Here is a 20,247-nt window from a genome sequence, read left to right on the forward strand (position 1 = left end):
GCTACAGTAATCAGATAGGCAGTATCTGCAGGATGACCAAGGGAAGACCTCCTGCAGGAGCCAGAGGGTGTGACATGGTCCAGTTGGCTACCCCACAGCACCAACCTGGCCCATGAGGTTGCCAATGAAGCAATGACTGCCACCTGTGGGATGAATACAGTGCTGGGGACAAGTGGGCTGCACAAAGCAATGCATCCAGGGTTATGTCATATACTGATGAGCTGAGGTCTCAACTGGTGACATGCTGTTCCCCTGGAGGGTGTCTGGATATGTATGATGGAATGTGGATGTGTTGTGTGTATATTTTTCACACACTAACTGGGAAAAGCAACGGGTATAAGGTGGATGAGATTTACTAAACATCTTGCAACATGCTAGACAGTCTGACGGAACATGGTGTCTCCATTGAGAAACACAGCAGGAATGTTCCATGGGTACACTCATCCATCTCAGGAGAGCTGCTGATGAGAGATGGAGTGATGAGAGCAAGAAGAGCTAGCACTCTGTGTGCCAGACACTGTGCTCAGTATTTTACCCAGAAAAAAACAGTGCACAAATACTGGGTTAGCTGGGTCTCACCCCATGTCTGCCTGTAAGTACCCCACAAATGGAAAAATATTAACTTCTCTGGGCCTCTGCATTTCCTTGTCAGTGAAACGAAGGGGTTCTATTAAATGAGTCATTTTCAATTTTTAGCTTTTGTCAATAAGAGAATCAGTTAGATTCAGTTAGAATCCCAATAGAGAATAGAGGTAAAATTTGAGATGCTCTGGCCTCAGGACAGAAGTTTTAGCAGACCTCCAATTCTCCAAGGGTTGAGCCTCAAGCATCTCCCTGAACTCAGGGTTCCAGAGACCTTGGTATGAAAAAGATGAAGACAGCTGTTGAGAGCCCTTTAAATGCATATATCCTAGATTTAAGATTTGTGTACAAATTATATGTATATGGTATGAACAAAAGTAGTGATTTGATGGAAAGATACTGGGTCTTGGAAAGCACAGAATCCTCGCCTGGCACTTGCTGCTCTGATGTTCATGGCCAAGTCATTTGTAAGCCTCTTGCACTCTATTCCCTACTCCACAAAATAGAAATAATGCTGCTAACTTGCAGGGCTATTTGAAAGATCAGAGATGAGCTTTCCACTACTGTCTCCATGGTACTTCCCATGGGCCAGCCACAGTGCAGGCACAATTTCATTTAATAGTACTGTACAATAAGGAAGCTATAATATTCATGGTATTGCTCGTTATTTATGGGTGAGTCCCTCAATTAAGGACATTGAAAATTTTCCCATCATCTTGAGACACCTAGCTTCATATTCTTACTAAATTATATGGTATTTTGCTAAGTAGCAAAACCAAGATTATACGGAACACTGGAAATCTATACAGTTGATTACTGAACAATGCAGGGGTCAGTTGTTCTGAAGTCCTGGCACAGTCCAAAATCTGCATCTCACTTATCACTCCCCCAAAACTCTACTACTGGATAGCCCCCGTTGACCAGAGGCCTTGCTAATAATATCAACAGTTAACACATATTTTATAGGTCATCTGTATTCTCACAATAAAATTAGCTAGGGAAAAGAAAGAGTTACTTAAAAAAAATGATAACGAAGAGAAAATTCATTTAAAGTACTGTACTTCTCATAAAAAAAAAAAAAAAGCGTATAGGTGAACCAGTGCTATTTCCTAAATAGCTTGAGAGGGCTCAGTATCTTTTTTTTTTTCCCTATTTTTTTTTAATTTAAATTCACTTTGCCAACATATATACGCAGCATCTTTTTAAGGAGGATACCCAACACATACTATTTTCTTCTGTTTTAATCAATGGGAAATGACATTAACAGGTTAAAAGAAAAATTCTTCCCTAGATTAAGGTTCAGCTAACTTATGGCTCCCGGGGTGCGGGTGTGAGGTTTCACTCTATGCTCAAACAGATCAAGACATCCTCTCTGCCCTGCCACATGCAGAAATAAGCTCCACACACATTTCCCACTAGTTAGAAAGCAGAGCAGACTCACGTGCCCAGACGCTCCTCGTGCTTTCTGCTGTCCTTTCCCCACACTTCAATGTCCAAAATGCCCATCCTGTCAGAGAAGTAGTGAAAGTCAAACTGTTCCCGCCACTGCGGATTTGCACTCTTACACAGTGTCTAGAAAACATGCAGTTATAATATTTATTTTCTTAAAATGCCATTCATTGCTACAGCAGCTACATACATTCATTTCATTTCTAAACTGCGGGAGATGGTGATGGGATGCCTCTCCCTTAGAAAGTTAAACTTTCCGTTTTGGAACGAAAAGGGTTTGGAGGTTTCAAGGAATTGGCAAAACCGCCCTAACCCATTTAGCTCACCCACAGATTCAGTAATTTATTCAGCAAGTTAGAGAGTAACCCCACAAGAATTACCCCACAAGGAACCATAAATTATATATATATATATATATATTATAGACAGATAAAACATATCTCAGTAGACATTTACAGTGGCTCTCTTACAAAAGATACTACTAATTGGCTAATCGAATGCAAGTAAGTAACATTTTTATTAGCACATCCCATCCATTCAGTGCTGGCTTAAGAAGTATATAAATTAGCAGTCAGAGGTGTTCATTAACATCTGTCCGATGCCTTGCATGAGAAACCCATAACTTGTGCATTGCTGCCTGTTTTAAAACCTGAGTTTACTGAATCCAGTCACTTGAGCGAAAGAAAGCTAAGAAGCCCCACTGCTGCCACACTGATAACGTAACCAGCCCCGTTTGAAAACTCTGCCAAGTGTTTCTTTTTTTTTTTTTTAATTTTTTTTTCTGCCAAGTGTTTCTATATTCTCCCAGTGACTGCGAACCGCTTATGTGTTTGATCCATTAAAAATGTTTTAGCTTTTGTTTCATTTACCTAGAGATTGAATTTGTAAATAAAAATGAGCAAGAATGCCAGACACTGACAATCAGGCTCTAAAAAGACTGCATCAACTATTAAATCTGAGCGTCAAACTATTCCTGCAAGGGAAAATGGGGACAACTCAGACATCGGCTGTAGCCACCATCATGTAGTATCATTTAAGCTCTTTCTCACACTGAGCTTAATATATCAGATCACAGAATTTAGAAACCATGGGGTGAAAAATATTCGACCACAAATTAAATGCGATATTCCCCAAGGGGGACTGTAGCAAATACTAGACTAATTCTGCACTTCACCTTAGTCCAAAGGGCTAAGTGTACTTAGCGATGAATAATTTTTCTATAAATCCTTAGCCTGACCCTGGCAGATGTGTTCACTCTGGGTACATTCGCTGTGAGGTAAAGCCTGAAACTACCTGATTAGAAGAATCGCCTGCCTAATTCTGCTGTAACTCGCCCAGAATTTTTCACATTTCTCCAGAATGATTCTCCGGTGTGAGCTTCAAGTCTTTACTCGTGTGGTGGAGTAAGTGATGTTTAATGTTTGATTCTGCACTGAAGAGCATGCAGCAGAGACCACCTCTTGCTCTCTAAATTATTTTCCAACTGCATCTGTCTGCATGTGTTATGTCCTCTACACTACAAGCCCAAATTACAAATATCCTTGGGTCTATTTTCAAAATCTTCCACCAATATTTGTTTTTTTTGTTTTTTTTTTTTTCTATGTGGCTTTTGGCAAGTGACTTAACTTTCAAGTACCCTAGTTCCCCCAATCCATAAAACCGAGAAAATATTCCTGTCTGACTGTTATGTAAAACAAATTCATTACCATGGTTTGGAGACTATGGTTTTTGAAATAAAAACCACACCGAATTACTAAGATTAAAAATTAAGTGGAATTTGTTTCAGGAGAGTAAGATGATTGAGTTTTAAAGGCAGCTAAAAAATGCCATTACTTTTATTCAAAACAAATCTCTAACACTTCAGTTTAAAAAAAAAATCACAGCAAAAACAGCATTAAATGTCTATTTTTTGTGTTAATACTAACGAGTAAGAGGAAAGCAAAGAGTATATGATTTTGAAAATATTTTTCGTTATCTCGAATGTTTTCACCCAAATATATTACATGATTTTATTTTTGTAGGACTTTGAAAATATTTAGTTATCCCTTTCCTGTAATCTATGAAACAATGTTTGCTTATTTTCAAAACGAAAATAAATCATGCATCCAAAATCTATTATTTAATAAGCCTTCTCTAGCTCCAGTTACTATATTAAAATAAATTATGCTAAGCAACCCAAAAGGTATATTAATTGACTGCAGCTATACAGCTATTTTGTTGTCTGGAATGCTCCTAATAAAGTTATGAGGGCAAAAAATAAATTTCTCCTCTTTTTATGAAATTTAGAGTGGAAAACATTTTTTTTTCAGTTCCTTTATTGTGAAAGATCTTGTTCTTCTTAAGGAATTGACAGAACTTACCTTACTTTTATACCTCTGATCTCCCAGTTTTAACTGGACAAACATCTCTGTCATGCTTCCTCCTGAGACATTCTTCCCTTCCAACAACGTTATACTTATAATCCCGTTCCAGAGTTGGTTCTTTTTCAAGGACTCTGAGAGCCGCAGGTTACGTATCAAAGAGGACTAAAACAAAGAATGAAGATGACATATAAACTTGCTGATAATTCTTGAGTGTGACTTTGGTGATCACAGGAATTCCAGCTTTCAATATGGGATTATGAATAGCACTCCCTGACTGGTGAAAGTGTTATTAGTCTTCATTGATTTTGCAAACCTGCAAGCACAGTTATATGATTTCCTCCACAAGCACTGGACTTGTAACAATATAGTGAAGGATGATTGGGAGAAACACTTGGATTTGGCACTGGCCTACTATACTCCCACCCAGATGTGCTCCTTGGTAGGAATTCCTCATCTGGGCCTTCAGTTATTTTAATAGTAGGAAGGGAAGAAAGGCATTCTGGGAAACCGAGAGAGAAGCATAAGGCATTGCTTTGCAGGGAAGCAAAATACCTCTGGGTATTTAGAAGTAATAGTTTTGAATTTATCCTTCACACTCAAATCTGTCCACACTTCCCTGTATTCCTTGGGCTACTACTAAAAAGCCCAACACCACTGTGAGAGTCACAACTCCACATACAGCCTGCAATCAGCTAGCCAGCCAAATAAGCTTTGCAGATCTGCAGGGAAGAGGAAGATGTATAAAGCATTTAACACTGTGCCTGGGATCCAGTAGAGATTCAGTAACTGTTAACTTATTTTCTTCCTTTTCTAAATTATTATACTCATGCACACTCACACACATCTTAAATAGAATATAGAAAAAAGCAAACATCCCCTATTATTAAATTATAAAGAGGACAAGCACATTTTATTTATTTTTAATTTCTATTATGTAAATTTTCAAACACACACAAAGGCAGAGAGAATGGTATATACATCTCCACATACTTATTCATCTGATTCAACATTTTGCCACTCTGATTTCATGTATCCCTTCACTATTTTTCTCCACCTGAAATATTTGAAAGCATATTTGTTTTTACATAAGCACCATGCCATGATCACACTCCACAAAAGTAACCATAATTCCCTTAATATCGTTAAATATCCAGCCCATATTCACATTTCCCTTAAGGTCTCAACCATGTCTTTTTTATGGTTAGTTTGTTTGAATGAAGATCCCCACATGATCCACATGCTGCATTTTGTTGGCAGAGTTCATTTATGTTCGCTGTTCAATACGTGAAATGGTATGATCCTAGGCTGCTTTATTTGAAGGAGAAATAAATGGACTGGAGAATGTAAATGGCATCAAGCACCATAGTAAAGCAATGAATTTCTAACACTATATATTCATTCCTGTCATCTACTCAATATATCTTTGAGATCATTTCGACACCAATTCGCTTGGACACCAGTTAGTTACAATCTATCACAACAAATGGTATGTCAGTATCATATTAATTATATACCAGCTTACCTCATCCAACACGTGTCACTCCACCACTTTTAATAAATGATGCAGCAATGCCACACCAAGTATTTAGTTGGTCATTTTATGACTTCCTTAACACACATTTAAGGAAATCTACATTTTCAAACTTCACACCTGTGCTGCCTTTCTCTTAAAATGCAGGCACATGTGCACAGGAGTTTTGGAGGTGCCGAGACAGAGCAGGGAGGGTGCATGGGATTTAAAAAAAAAAAATCCCTTTCCTCGGGACAATGTGGACAATTATTCCTTAACTTCTGTTTCCAGTTTGGTTGAGGATAGAATATATTCAATAATGAAACTTAAGGAAATCAGTAAAGTTAAGCAATTTCATGTTAATAACACAGTCTATATATAGACACATATATAAAAATGTACTCACATGTGTTTATAAATCTGTGTGAGCATATAGATCTGGATACACTGAATACATCTTATTAAGTACACTGGCTGAAAACTTCTATTTTTAAAAGGAAAATGAGATTTTGATTCATATATCCTGTTACAATTCTTTCTTTTCTTTTAATTTCTTTCTTCTTAAAGTTTGACTTGCCAACCAACCAGCTAAAGCATGACCTGTCCCATGGCCATGCTTCAAAGTTCCGACAGATATATTCCTCCCTAAACACTGCAACTATTTCAAAATCCTTTTTATAAAGAAGGGAGTAATGTCCACATGGGATCAAAGGGCATTGTACAGTCTGGCAATTGCCTAAGAAAAATGGCAGCACTTCCATGAAATATGCCCTAAAATAATTTTGTGGCTTGGTATGTCCTAATTTCAAATTGGATGTTTATCTTGGAAAGGCTTCTATCTAACTTGTCCATAAAACAGCCCCACTTAGCTCTAGGAGCTCTGTGAAAATGGAATCCAAAGCTGGTTATTAAGGGGGCCGAGAGATAGGTTCCATATGGCGGAACAGCATGGGAGGGCAAGGCTAAAGCCTCCATCAGGCTCGGCTTGGCTGGAGCTCCTGATCTATCCACGGACACTCGTTGCATTACACCATAACATCTGGATTATTGCTTGTAATGTCCCTGGGAAATATCCACTTTCCATCAAAGCCTTTATCTATCTCAGTCGGACTTTGAACATTTTAGTATTTAACGCAGTCGTGTTTGATGTGACTGACTTGCTCTTTGCTGTCCAAGATTTTTTCCCCCCTTACTAAAGGCAGAGTAGGAAAAGTGAACTATTTATTGCAGAGTTCAGATATAGACAAGCACAGAGGGCCTTTATTCTACTTCTTTTTGCCTCCATCTTTCTGCAAAAGCCGCTACAAGGTTATGTCCAAATAAAGTTTCGCCCATGAGCAACATATTCTGGGGTAGGGGAGTGATTTAAAGAAGTGTCTTAATTACTTTAACGTTTGTCTTCAGCCTTGGACAAGAGATGGGGCTTGAGAGCAGAGTTGGTGGGGAGGGACAGGTACAGTTGGGGCCATCCTGTGTGTGCTCTGATACAGAGTTGGGCTCCCCAAATCCTTTGCACTCTTCAAACAATCCCTGTCTCCTCACAATAAATCTACTCCTCTGCACTCACTCTGTTAACTCCATAGCTCAGGTTTTCATGTCTGTGCCTGAGCCTATAAGTGAAATTTGTCATCTTAATGCAGCTTGGAATGTGAAAGGAGAGAAGGAAATGACCCATCAAAGGAAAAACCCACCCCACCTGAGCTGAAACAAACACCAGGAGATAGAGCAAAGTTTCTAGGTCCTGACCCTAATTTCTCAGCCGACATAAAGGATAAAATATAGTACACCAGGGTTTTGTTATTTTTCTCCTTCCTCCCAAAGGATCAGAACCTTTCACTATTCCTATGTTGTTTCATTCATAGGCGCTTTCTTCCTCAGCCCCCAATCCACCAAATCCACACCCTTTTTCTGAACAGAAATCGTTACTCCCATCCAAGGCACACACATTAGTTATTACCAGTGAATACAAGGTGTGATATTTAACTTAGAAACATAAGTGACTTTTGAGGCACCTGGGTGGCTCCTCACCTGAGCATCTGCCTTGGGCTCAGGGCATGATCCTGGATCAAGTCCTACATCAGGCTCCCCACAGGGAGTTTGCTTCTTCCTCTGCTTATGTCTCTGCCTCTCTCTCTGTGTCTCTCATGAATAAATAAATAAATAAACTCTTAAAAAAAAAAAAAAGTCGAGGATCCCTGGGTGGCTCAGCAGTTTGGCGTCTGCCTTTGGCCCAGGGCATGGTCCTGGAGTCCCAGGATTGAGTCCCGCATTGGGCTCCCAGCGTGGAGCCTGCTTCTCCCTCTACTTGTATCTCTGTCTCTCTCTCTATATATATATCATGAATAAATAAATAAAATCTTTAAAAACAAAAACAAAAACAAAACAAAACAAAAAAAGTACTGACTTTCATGGGGCACTTGGGTGATTCAGTTGATTAAGCATCCAACTCTTGGCTCAGGTCATGGTCTGGTCTTTCAGGGTTATGGGATCTAGTCCTGAGTTAGGCTCCATGCTCAGTGAGGAGTCTGTTTCCTTCTCCCTCTCTCCCTCTTCCCCTCATACGTTCTCTCTCTCTCAGATAAATAAATCCTTTAAAAAAACCATACTGACTTTCAGGAAAATGAAAAGCTTCAGCTAACAATTTACTTCTGGGTCATGACAATCCCAAGGAGAATGCAGGCAGGGTAAAAAGGGAACAAAGGTGAAGATAAGTACTGTGGAACTTTCACTCCCAACAGTAGAGAATCTTCAAGTTTGTGATCTAGGAACAGACTTTCAAAACAGTGAACGGGCTATCATTCCTAGGACATATAAAATGGATTATAGCTTGGCCAGATGCTTTATTTGAGGATTCTAGCCAAGTGGCATGCTGGGAAGATGGTGATGTGGACTCCAGTCTCTTGGCATGACTGCAAAAGAAAACCCAGAAATGACAGACATGTCAGTGAGGTGTCTCCTCTCTGTCATGGGCCAGGAAGAATGGCGGAGAGGTTAGGAGAGAAGAAAGATCTTGAAAGGAGTAGCATGCAGTCCAGGAGCTGAGGCCACAGCCTGTAGGCATCAAAAGCAATGTTACAGCTGGCCATGCCACACTCCAGAACAGACCATGCTGACAAATACCACAGGACGATTATCCACAGCACTCCCCTGGGTGGGACAAAATATCAAACAAATTTTAAAAACAGAAATGAAAAGGAGGGGCAGTGAGAAAATATTTTTGTAAGACTTTTCTAGGAAGACCTACCTACTAGGTGCCAAATTACTGTGTGGGTCCTTTTTCTATGATCTCAGTTATGGGAGTATAAAAATGTATATTCTGACACCACCAGTGCATCCTATTTTGACTCTAATTATTCAGTTTTCCTAAGTCATTGTAAGAAAGGAGGTGTCAATGGAAACAAATGCATGGAAAAAAATAACTTTGTAAGCTAAATGAACAATAATATGAGATTCAGCTCTGCCGGCATTGCTTAGAAAAGCTATGGGAGAATATTCAGTCTACAAAAGGTTTCCCTGAAATATTCCTTCCAAGCTTTTTTAACATGTAAAACAACTGTTCATTGTCAACAGCTTTTATAGCATGACATGAGAAGATCCATATATTCATGCAACAGGCTCCCAGAGAAGCTCCTTCTTGGCAGCTTCTTATATCACCCGAAGAGGATCCTGTAGGCATAAATTCTCCTAGAACCACACAAAAATCTTTGCATAAGCATATAAAGAAAGCCTTTTAAATTTCCCACAAGGACATGGACATGGACCATGAGATTTAAATTTGTACATGAGAACTAGATTATAGTCCCAAGGATAATGAATAATCTGTAGGTTGTATAGACACATTAGCTATAAAAGTTTTACGGAAAAAAAAAAAAAAGTTTTACGGGAAACTTAACACTTTTTCATTGTGAAAAAAAAATTCCATTGCTCAATTTTTGCACTCACAAATAAAAATTAGGTTAAGATTTTTAAAATTTTGATACAATCTATGAATACCTACTTCTCAGGGATTAGGACCAGGAAAATGCTGCTAGTGCACTTTCTGTCGTTAAAAACTAAAGTGAAAAAAAAAAAAAAATGAAGGCCACATGATTCAATAGGATTTTCTTTTTCACCCTAACCCCTAAGAAGTTTTTGAAGTTAAATGTTGTCTATGCCTTTCCTTCAGGGAAAATACTTCAGGGACATGCCTTTCTAGGACTGTCCTACCTCCCTATTAGTGAAGCAAGCAAGGCACTCACTCTGAGGCTTCTGCAACAGGCAGGTCTGGCCCCTAAATCCCTTCCATTGTTTTGTGTTCCTGGCACAGCTCTTGCCTCACCCTATTCCTAGTCCTTCCTAAGATTTAGCAGCACTAGCTACTGGCTTATGAGGTCTATGCTTCTCACACTGCTAGCTTCGTCTGCTCCTCTTCCCATCCAACACCCCATATCAGACTCAAGTCTATGTCAATGGTTCTCAAACATGAACATGCTTTAGAATCTCGTGGAGAGCATGCTAAAAGATTGCTGGGCTCCATCCCCAGAGTTCTCATTCAAGAGGTCTGAAATGTTGGTGGGGGGAGGGTCATGAATTCACATTTCTAACAATTTCCAGGTGATGCTGATGCTGCTGGTTCAGGGACTCCACTTTGAAAACTCAATTGGCTGAAGCCTGATAATAAATGCTTTGGAGCACTTGCCATGGACTACATTATTTTATATAATCATATCTCAATTCACTTCTTCCTCCCTCTCATTTGATAAGATTCACTGCAGTCTTTCTCTGTCCCCAGCACTCAGCCCACCTGCAAAGCTAGTACAAAGTCTAACCAGGCCCTCCGAATACCCCTACCTACCTCCCTACTCTCTTGTCTCCCGCTGACTCAGCAATCATATGATGGCCATGCCCATTTCATCTCTGAATCCTCAGGACAGTATTCCAGCCAACATAATATGTGCTCAGTGATAGGCTTTGGGCCAAAGTAGACTTTTATGTCACTGCGAGGAGACATTCGGTGAAAAGTTTAGGAAGGCTGTGGCTCTGGTTTTCTGGTCCGGATCACACACAAGGTTGGAGAATGCCAACAAATTTGTGGTCTTAACCTAGCAGGACTGAGGCCCCTGGAAATGAGGAAAGCCCTTAGAAGTAATTCTGCCCAGGATAATGCTGACCTAGACTTCATAACAAGGCAGCAGAGGCATCAGGGTTCAGATATTTGGCACTGGGCCCATGCAGTATGATGTCTAGGTAGACAGATGCAGACATACAGACAAATAAATTAGGTTAAAGAGATACAGACAGATCTATAGACAAAGAAATTAGGCAGATGAGATTAGATAAAGATATATAGATTTATAGGCTGCCTTCATAGATAGATAGAGATAGTTACATAGATTAATAGACTGCCTTCCATAAGTCCTAGATGTCAGATAGAAACAGAGGGACAGACCGAGCAAAAGGAATTAAAGAGAAGAAAAACCAGAGATGGTGGAACCTAAATTCATGCAGAACCCTCATCATGTGATGCATGATTCTTACAAAGAAAATGACAATTTTAGGGGCATCTGGGTGTCTCAGTGGTTGAGCATCTACCTTTGGCTCAGGTCATGGTCCCGGGGCCCTAGGGTCGAGTCCTGCATTGGGGTCCCTACAGGGAGCCTGCTTATCCCTCTGCCTGTGTCTCTGTCTCTCTCTGTGTATCTCTCATGAATAAATAAAATCTTAAAAAACAAGAATAGAAAAGAAAATGACAATTTTAATAGCATACATAAAAGCCAAAAGCAAAGGCTTAGCTCCTATAGGTTGCATCAGAATCCAACAGGAAAAGCGAACCACTCCTGGTACTGAAACTAGAGGGAATATAATGCAGAGAACTAGTGTCCCAGGTATAGGATGACTGAGCGATCAAACAGACAGGGCCGAGAAAAGCTAAGGTAGGCCACAGGAGGAAGCCCTCGCTAGCACTCTCAGGCTGGAGCGGGGGAGGACAAACTTTCCCTGCCAAGGTCCACAGAATAACTCTTCGGGCTTCAGGCCATTAGGTCTCTGTGCCAACTACAATATAGTGGCAACTCTGCCCCTGCCAGTTAGAGACAATGCGTACATGTAACGGCTGTGTTACAACAGTACTTGCACAGATGTAGGGCTGGATTTTTGCCCTGGAATTGAGGATCTGCAAGCCCCAGGCAAGCGAGGCAAAAAGAGTAAAGACTAGAGAGTCAGACTCACCTAGTAGAAGCTGAAACCAAGGCAAGTATAAGGAGAAATGCAAAACACAGTCCATGTCTAGACAGCATGTAAAACAGTGGGAAAAGGAAGAGATACCCTAGAAATTCTCCTACACTGTAGTATCCTACAATTCCTCTCATTGCATAAAGCCAATGGGAGACTACCTGACCGGGGAACCTAGAAGACATATTCTGTGGTTACCAGTCTCTGTAATAACAGAGAGGTACAAAGATATAAGAATATGAAGCTGGGGTACCTGGGTGGCTCAGTGGATGAGCATCTATCTGCCTTTGGCTCAGGGGATGATCCTGGGATCAAGTCCTGCATCAGGCTCCCTGCAGGGAGCCTGCTTCTCCTTCTGCCTAAGTCTCTGCCTCTCTCTGTGTGTCTCTCATGAATGAATAAATAAAATCTTTAAAAAATATATAAAGCTGATAGAAACCCAAAAAATCGACATTACCATGAGTCAACTAATTTCATATATATATATAAAAAGTGGTATAGGTCATATCTCTTACTTCAGATTGCTGGCATAGTCCTCATAAAACAGTGGTCGGTGGGGGGCATGTAAAATATAGAGATTTACAGCAGGGCAAATGCATGTAAAATAAAGGAAATCCTAGGGAAGGGGACTCGTGGTCAGCCACAGGACCTACACACACTCAAATTCAAGCACAGGGGAAGGATGTGGGTGAGTGTATGCCCACATATTCCTGGGTATGATCAGTGATTTCTCAATTCCATTTTTTATCACTATGGGTGTTTTTTTTTTCCCTCGCATTAAACTATCTGATATTAGAGAAGTCACTGCTGTTAATTTTCTAAGTGTTACATGCATTAGAAAAAGAGTAAGGTTTGGAAACAGACCTATTAGCAGAAAAGATTATGTAGAATAACTGTCTAAAAAGAACTAGTTATCTGATTCAGGCCCTGTTAAGTCAAATTCTCAATTCTCAAGCTAAAATGCTCGTTGGAAGGTAAACAGAGGCCCTGGGTGAAACCAAAACCCACTTTTAGAGGCAATTTCTACATATTTACCACATTACGGTCAAGGTCAACTTAGTAAGAAAACACTTTAGAAGAGAGTCTGACATTCTGGGTCCCTTTGGATGGTGCAAAATTATAAACTCATGAGGTTTAAGAGGCAATTACCCAAATAAAGTTAAGCCATTAAAAGAGTAAGATTGAGGTGAAAAAGTCAATGACATTTTATAGAGAATATATTACTTAGGACTAGTAAAATTTTAGATACTCATAGCATAGTAATCTTCTCTATGTCAAACTTCTGTTACCTCGTTTTTAAATATAATATGGAAATCCTAAAAAAAAAAAAAGAGAAAAAAAAGAAGCTTACAGTTTAAAAAAATACCAAGATAGGTTGATCAGGGCATTTTAACTACATCTACAGAGGGTTAATCACTGCGCCTACAGATTTTCCATGGGACTCATTTTCATAAGTCAAATTAGAATCTTCCTCCAAAAACCGCAAACTCTTAAGTAGCAAAAAAGTCGACCCATCAGTTGAAATCCTTCATCAACCTACAAAGCACACCTCCCGTGTAAGATCAGGAGTGGCCTTCCACGGCTCTATTCCACTGAGGTTTTATTAAACACATGCCCCAGGTCTGGGCGTTTATTAAGTCTCAGAGCCCAGTGCACTGAAGTCAAAATTCTAGAAACCACAACGAGAGAAGGAAAAAAAGAACACGGCAGCTCTGTGGTAAGACACCAGACCACAGGACAGATATAAATACTGCTCTCCAGGATCCTCTGTGCCTTTCGCATTTGTGATGTCTCTATCCAGGCCGTCAACATTTCTTGTCTCCCTCCTCATTCCTTCGCTCATCCTCCCATAACCTCTCTTGTCCTCCCTAGGCTCCAATATTCCCCAAGCTCACAATTTTTCTTTCTAGCCTTTATGTTCTTCCACAGGCTGGAGCTCCCTAACTAAAGATGGTTATTGATGTACAGTACCAGTGTTTTAGTGCACAGCAGAATCAATAAACGAGAAAATACTGCTTTGTCAGGCTTCTCCAAAGCATGCCGGGAAACTTTACTGCTTCGGATGGTTACAGAAGCTCTTAATATGGGAGAGCAAGAGAAGGGCTCCCTTCTGTGGCAAGAAATGATGTTCTCCTACCCTCTAGTGACTATAAAGGAATAAGACAAAAGTTAGGGGAATGTTTGAGACAGCTGCACATTATTATTTATTGTCTCTTAATTTTATTTCTAAAACAAAACAAAACAAAACAAAAACAAAAACAAAAAGAAACCAAGAAACCAGAGTCTTGCAAACCAAGTGACCTGGTGAACAAAACAACTTATTGGAGTTATTTTTAGAGTGTTCAAAATGCAAAGGATATACGTTTTAGTGGAAGGCGGGCTTTGATTCCTTCAGATTTTAAAAAGGAAGGTTTAGAAAGTTCATCTTTCTTCTCAAACGCCTAGTGTTAGTCAGAGGACAATTCTCTCTCCGCCCCCCCCCCCCCCCATTTCACACATGCACTTTTACAAACTCACAAAGCCTTTGTTTCAATCACCTTATTTTACAGAGAAGTAAATAGCTGTTGTATGGTGAGGTTGGAAATGAGAGCTGGCGTGCACTTGTGCACCTAAGTGTGTGCAAATGCATCTACAGAGATCGTCAGGTTATTTGCCAAATACCCACGCACATCACGGCCATGTTGTTTTTTTTCTCTTTTAAAAGTAGCAGAGCAGCAAAATTAAGTTATAAATACTTTTCTGGTTTTGTGTATGTTCACACCAATTTTGACATGTAGTCACTCACAAAGTACTAATTTAATAACCAGATAAATCATGCTTTTCTACCTTGATACACGCAGAGCTTTTACAAATTGGACAACAGTTTATAATTGCTTAAAAAGATACTAGCAATGTAAAAAAAAAAAAATCCCTGGTACTTCATGAAGAAATCTTTCAAGAAACTCTCAGCAACCAACGTAATAAATGGTAAATATAAGAGTAATATAAAAGAGATTTATAAAATATACCACATATTCCTCTCAATTAATCTTTTCATTGCCCCTACAACACCAAAGCTAGTTTCCATGTAGTGGCATATAACTTCCTACAGGGCTAATTCTAACAGCACTACACTCCAAATAATCCAGGCTTAATGAAGTGGAACATTCTAACATGGCTGGTACATATAAAATGTCACCACTAAAACATGTATACATTCAAACATCTGGCTATGCCGCTTTTAAATTTCATTTTAAATGAAGTTTCATTTAAAATGAAATTTAAAAGGGAGGTTGTTTCCTTTCTATTCGTAGCAACAGTGAGAGGAAGAGAATACTGTTACTATGTATGACAGTTGGATAATACCAATCATGTGTATGTCTGTGTTTGTACAAAGATGAACTTTTCCCCAAATGATGTAAAGAAAAAAACAGGTACATTTACCTTGCTGGCACTCAGTCGCTTCCGATTTGACCAACGCTGGATATTGAACCCATTGAATGATGAAAAATGGTAAAAGGAAAGAGAGAAATAGAATCATTAATAACAGCATTCTATTATTATATCAGCCAAATATGCATATTATATTCAAACAACTAACACCTGAATTCCCAGTTTCCAGAGACAACACATTTGATCAAGAAAACAGAAACAGGAAAATCACATTTCTGTGATTGTGAGACATCATTTTCTCCTAGTATTCAATAATGAGGAGACGGCAACATATGAATACTGCTCAATCTTTACGAGTACCAGTTCTTAGTATGAGAAGGCTCTCGATCCTTTAAATGATTTTCACTGTCTTAAAGCTCTATAATTTCAGGTCTAAAAGCAAATTGGAAAGGGAGATTTCTCCTACTTGAAATATTCAATAGTATTCTAAAAATGTTTAAGAAGTTTATGGACAATATATGAATGCATGTTTAGGCTTCCATACTTTTAGATACTAAAAAAAACAATAATTAAAAAAATCATTCCTTTTGCCCTCAATGAGCAACTCTCAATATTCATAATAATGGAAAAAATCCAAGCTGTTTCTGCACAATTAAGAAAAATAGGCTATATAGCACGGAGGGAGGGAGGAACAAATTTTCTGAACAGCAAGTAACTTCACCACTGTTCTCTTTTGATCTCTCATTTGTCATGCTAAGGCTGCTGAATTTCATCTACAATTAAAATTCTTCCCTAGCAAAATCCTCTCATTACCCCTGTCACTGTCCAGGACTGCGAAGCTCTACTCTGGCTGGTTAGCCAGCTAACTGGATGTTAAAGCTTGGATAAATTTGGGAGATTACAGTACAATTATGAATCTAATCGAGCAGACCACATTTACTATTATGCTTAAGGAAAAAATACCTTTAGGCAAATGACCTATCCACTTTGCCAATATGTCTTCCCAATCAATTAGAAACCAGAATATAAATACTCTTGGGAGGAAATCCACTTACCTTCCAGTGACCAGCAACTAGGAACACTGGTGCAGAAATGACTTGGACATATTCTTTATTAAAATAAAGCACTTCCCCTGGTTAAACTGTGAGTTCCGATATTTACATGTGACACACAGTTATAGATGCTACAATCTGGGTATTAAAGTCAGTTCCTTGTCTATTTTCCCAACATCATGACAACAAGTATTTTCACCCAAAACAACCACCAAAATGAATTAGCATCTTATAGGTACAAATGTCTATTTAGGGCTCTCTAACATATAACTCATCTGATTTTTTTTAACAATCATAAAAATTAAACAAAATAGGTAAGGAAATTAATGGAAAATAAATATCCTGTCTGCTTACCACGGTACTAAGAGCTACCATATATTGACAGCCTACCACATGCCAAACACTAGATTTCATAATCTCCATCTTCACATTCCTGTAAAATAGTTTTTTTTTTTAAATCCCCATTTCACATGTGAGGAAATTGTGGTTGAAAGAGGTTAAATAATTCTGTGAATGTGACCTGATCACTTAACTTCCCAAAGCATGAAAGTAGTGGAGCTGGGATTCAAATCCAGGCAGTCTGATGACCAAGCCCACAATTTTAAATATAACCCAATAAAAAGAACCAGTTGGTGGGTTTGTCAGCCTTCTACCCAGCACCTGCCTTCCAATACACCTGCCTTCAGCACCACACCCATATACACTTACACCCCTGGATGTGAGGGTGAGTTCATAGACATTTTGCTTGTGTTCAGATTTTTGTTAGCCTGGTTCTAAGGCAACAAAAATTAGATGATGGAAATTTACAAATGATTCCCAGTTGAATAATCTATTATCTTTCCAGTCTTGAGTGTTAGTTATTGCCATTTAAAAATCCCACATTAAGAATGTCTTTAAATATTCACTTGATGAAAAGAGCAAATGTTTTCTGATACCCACTCTATCCAAAAGGGCCCCATACACGCTGCATAGGTTAGATTATTCCTTGCTTGGGTATACTTTGATCAAGTATATAAACAGAAAAAAAAACTACCGATCAGAATAAATGAGAATAGGCAAGGATTCCTATATTATAATGCCCCATAAAATATATATGCAAGAAATATGTTGTATAATAGACCTCTTCCAGACAAGCAAAGAAGAAAGAAAATGAGAAAGCACAGGAGCAAGCAGATACACAGTCTGGCAAACTCTTAAAAAGAAGTCGGGGGTGGTCGAACTCAGTAAGATGACAAGTGTGGCTCCTCCTAGGACTCTGAAAAGATATTCTTTGAGATGTTTTATAAAAGCAAATTCGGGCAGCATCCATTATTAACACCTCTGCAATTTGAAATAAATTTTTAACTAAACTGGCATTACTTTAAAACTCTGAATTTTGGCAATATTTAAAAATATTTTAAGGGCCGATGTGCCTGTTAAACATAATCCAACATACTACAGAAACACTCACAACAGGAATAAATATGCAGCTCTTTTCATGAGAAAGTATCCAACTTTCCAAACCCCACTTAAATATATAAGAAAATTTTCAGAACATCTCAGATAGCAATCGCTCCATGGTGGCAAATGATACTTATGTGCAATGCATGTTATTTTAGCATGGCATCCAGCTCAAGGAACCAGCCACCTACTACACACACTGACACCGAATCTAGTAGCAATACTGTCAAGGCTAAGAGAAGCTAAAGAAACCTCTCCTTCACTATGTTGGATAGGAAAAAAAAAAGTTTATTTTCAATACCAATTAAAGGTACTTTTAACATCAAAATATCAGCTTTACTGAGGTTTCAAGTTTCAAAAGTACTATTTATTTAAAAATTAATAAATGGGAGGGTTTTTTGCCCCAGTTACTGTCAAGTAAATGCTTCAAGTAAAGAATTCAAATTAAAAATAGCGATGATTTAGTTGACTCTCTGGCAACTGAAAAATCACTGTGCAGCTTTGCTATTCCTTTCTGCTATTTTCTGTGAGTTTACTAGTAAATCAGTCCTGATTTTCACCATGAAAATAAATTACAACTAAAAGCAAAGGTGATGTCAAAATGAAGAATATTCTCCTCATCGACCCCACTGACTCAATTCAAGAAGTACTACTGGAGCCTAATTTATAAATAGGCTTCAGATTTTCCTACCACATTCTAAACATGCTTAAATTTGAACACATTCTAGTCCTTTTCCAAGTAGGTATTTTAGTTGGCTTTAAAAACGCCTTTCAAGTAAGTTACAATCAAAGATGCTTTTTGTTCTTATTTTAATTCTTGGAATTATAAGGTCTGACCCCTGAATATAAAATAAGATTATGATTTGTATTCACATATTTTCTCATAAAAACAGAGTCTCAGTCAAATCATCATAAAATCCATTGCTTTGTTGGTGTTAGAGAGATCTTCAATAGGCCATGCATTAACTAGAAACATCCATGTAATAATAGATCAGAGGATATTAAAATTTATATCTTCCCAAAAGTACTCTCAACAGGAAATATGAAGCTAAAAGAAAACAAAATAAACTGGAATGCTACAAATATGTATTTGTTCACCTTAATAATGTACACTATAATAATTAAATCCTGGGAACTGCTTTGCATAACTGAATAATGTCTAGGTCACCCAGTACTTAAGAAAATAGTTAATGGAAACCGTACCACTTAAGAAAACCGTACCACTTAAGAAAATATACATTTTAATAATAGGAATACCATCCGCATCCCTAGCCAAAGCTGAGATCATTCCTTAAAGGATTTTCTTTCCAGAGTTCCAAAAGAAAGGATGCATAGAACCACAGATAGATACTTTACATCTTGGCACAATTATTTGTTTCCCTCCAAAAATAATTACCAAAAAATGCCAGCCATCTGGTAACCCAGTTATCAAAGGACAATTGCAATGAAGAACTTTGAAAAGAACAAAAGAGTCATACTTACATGTCTCTTGAAATCACCCTGTTTTACTACTAGGCTCAAATTTAACACAATCACTCCCATGTCCTCTTCTAAACTGTTTGGGTCTTCCAATTTTAAAATATGTTCAGTTGTTCTATAAGCAAAAAGCAACAAATAACATAAGCACTTATGGGCAGTACTAGGTAGTCTCATAATGCATCGAGAGATTACAGAAAAAGTCTCCTACCTCTGTATAAGCCTGTGACGGGAGTTTTAAAAAGCACCAGATCTGGTAAAAATAACCCAACCATCTTCAGAGTAGGGGAACTGCTTGGCATTGCCTAATTCAACAGTTGGTTAATGGATTCTTTTCCCTTACTGCCCAAATAAAATTTAAATATTTGTTTTATTTTTAGGTTAGGTAGGTTAATGAACCTGAATATTAACAGTTCAAAATCCAATACACATTTCAGAATGCATTGTGGAAGATTTAATGTTTGGGAGATAAATGATAAAATCATTGAAAATTCACATTTTAAAGCACTCTTTCATGTATTCAGATTTCTTTTTTTTGTCATTTGATCTAAACAAATGTCACTTAACATTATCTTGAGTTCCCTCTAAAATTCAAAATAACAATTAGAAGGTAAAAATACAATACCTGTTAAGCTCAAGATCTCTGAGAATGACAAATGCAGAACCCATGAAATCAGATGTAGTTAAATCTCGATCATATACCTACAAAGAGGGAAGAGACCAGGAACACAAATTAATACGGTAAACCAAGTAAATTTATCGAACTATTAATAAATGCAATTGGCTGGGAATT

At 38.3% G+C, this 20,247-nt stretch overlaps 1 protein-coding gene across 11 annotated transcripts in view; it reads right to left on the reverse strand.

Annotated features, from left to right (window-relative positions):
• MCTP2 (multiple C2 and transmembrane domain containing 2) overlaps window positions 1-20,247 on the reverse strand; it is a 245,083-nt gene that overhangs the window by 131,128 nt on the left and 93,708 nt on the right. For 10 of the 11 annotated variants that reach the window (XM_025437491.3, XM_035714286.2, XM_035714285.2 and 7 more), the window contains 5 exons: window positions 20,080-20,156; window positions 19,461-19,572; window positions 15,538-15,573; window positions 4,392-4,556; window positions 2,024-2,154 (listed from right to left, as the gene is read on the reverse strand). In XM_025437491.3, the coding sequence (XP_025293276.1) occupies window positions 2,024-2,154; window positions 4,392-4,556; window positions 15,538-15,573; window positions 19,461-19,572; window positions 20,080-20,156 (521 nt within the window). Of the gene's footprint in view, window positions 1-2,023; window positions 2,155-4,391; window positions 4,557-15,537; window positions 15,574-19,460; window positions 19,573-20,079; window positions 20,157-20,247 lie in introns of those variants that run through there. The other variant, XM_025437494.3, reaches the window with a different exon arrangement.

This window comes from Canis lupus, chromosome 3, assembly GCF_003254725.2.
Source record: "Canis lupus dingo isolate Sandy chromosome 3, ASM325472v2, whole genome shotgun sequence".
Lineage (NCBI taxonomy): Eukaryota > Metazoa > Chordata > Mammalia > Carnivora > Canidae > Canis > Canis lupus.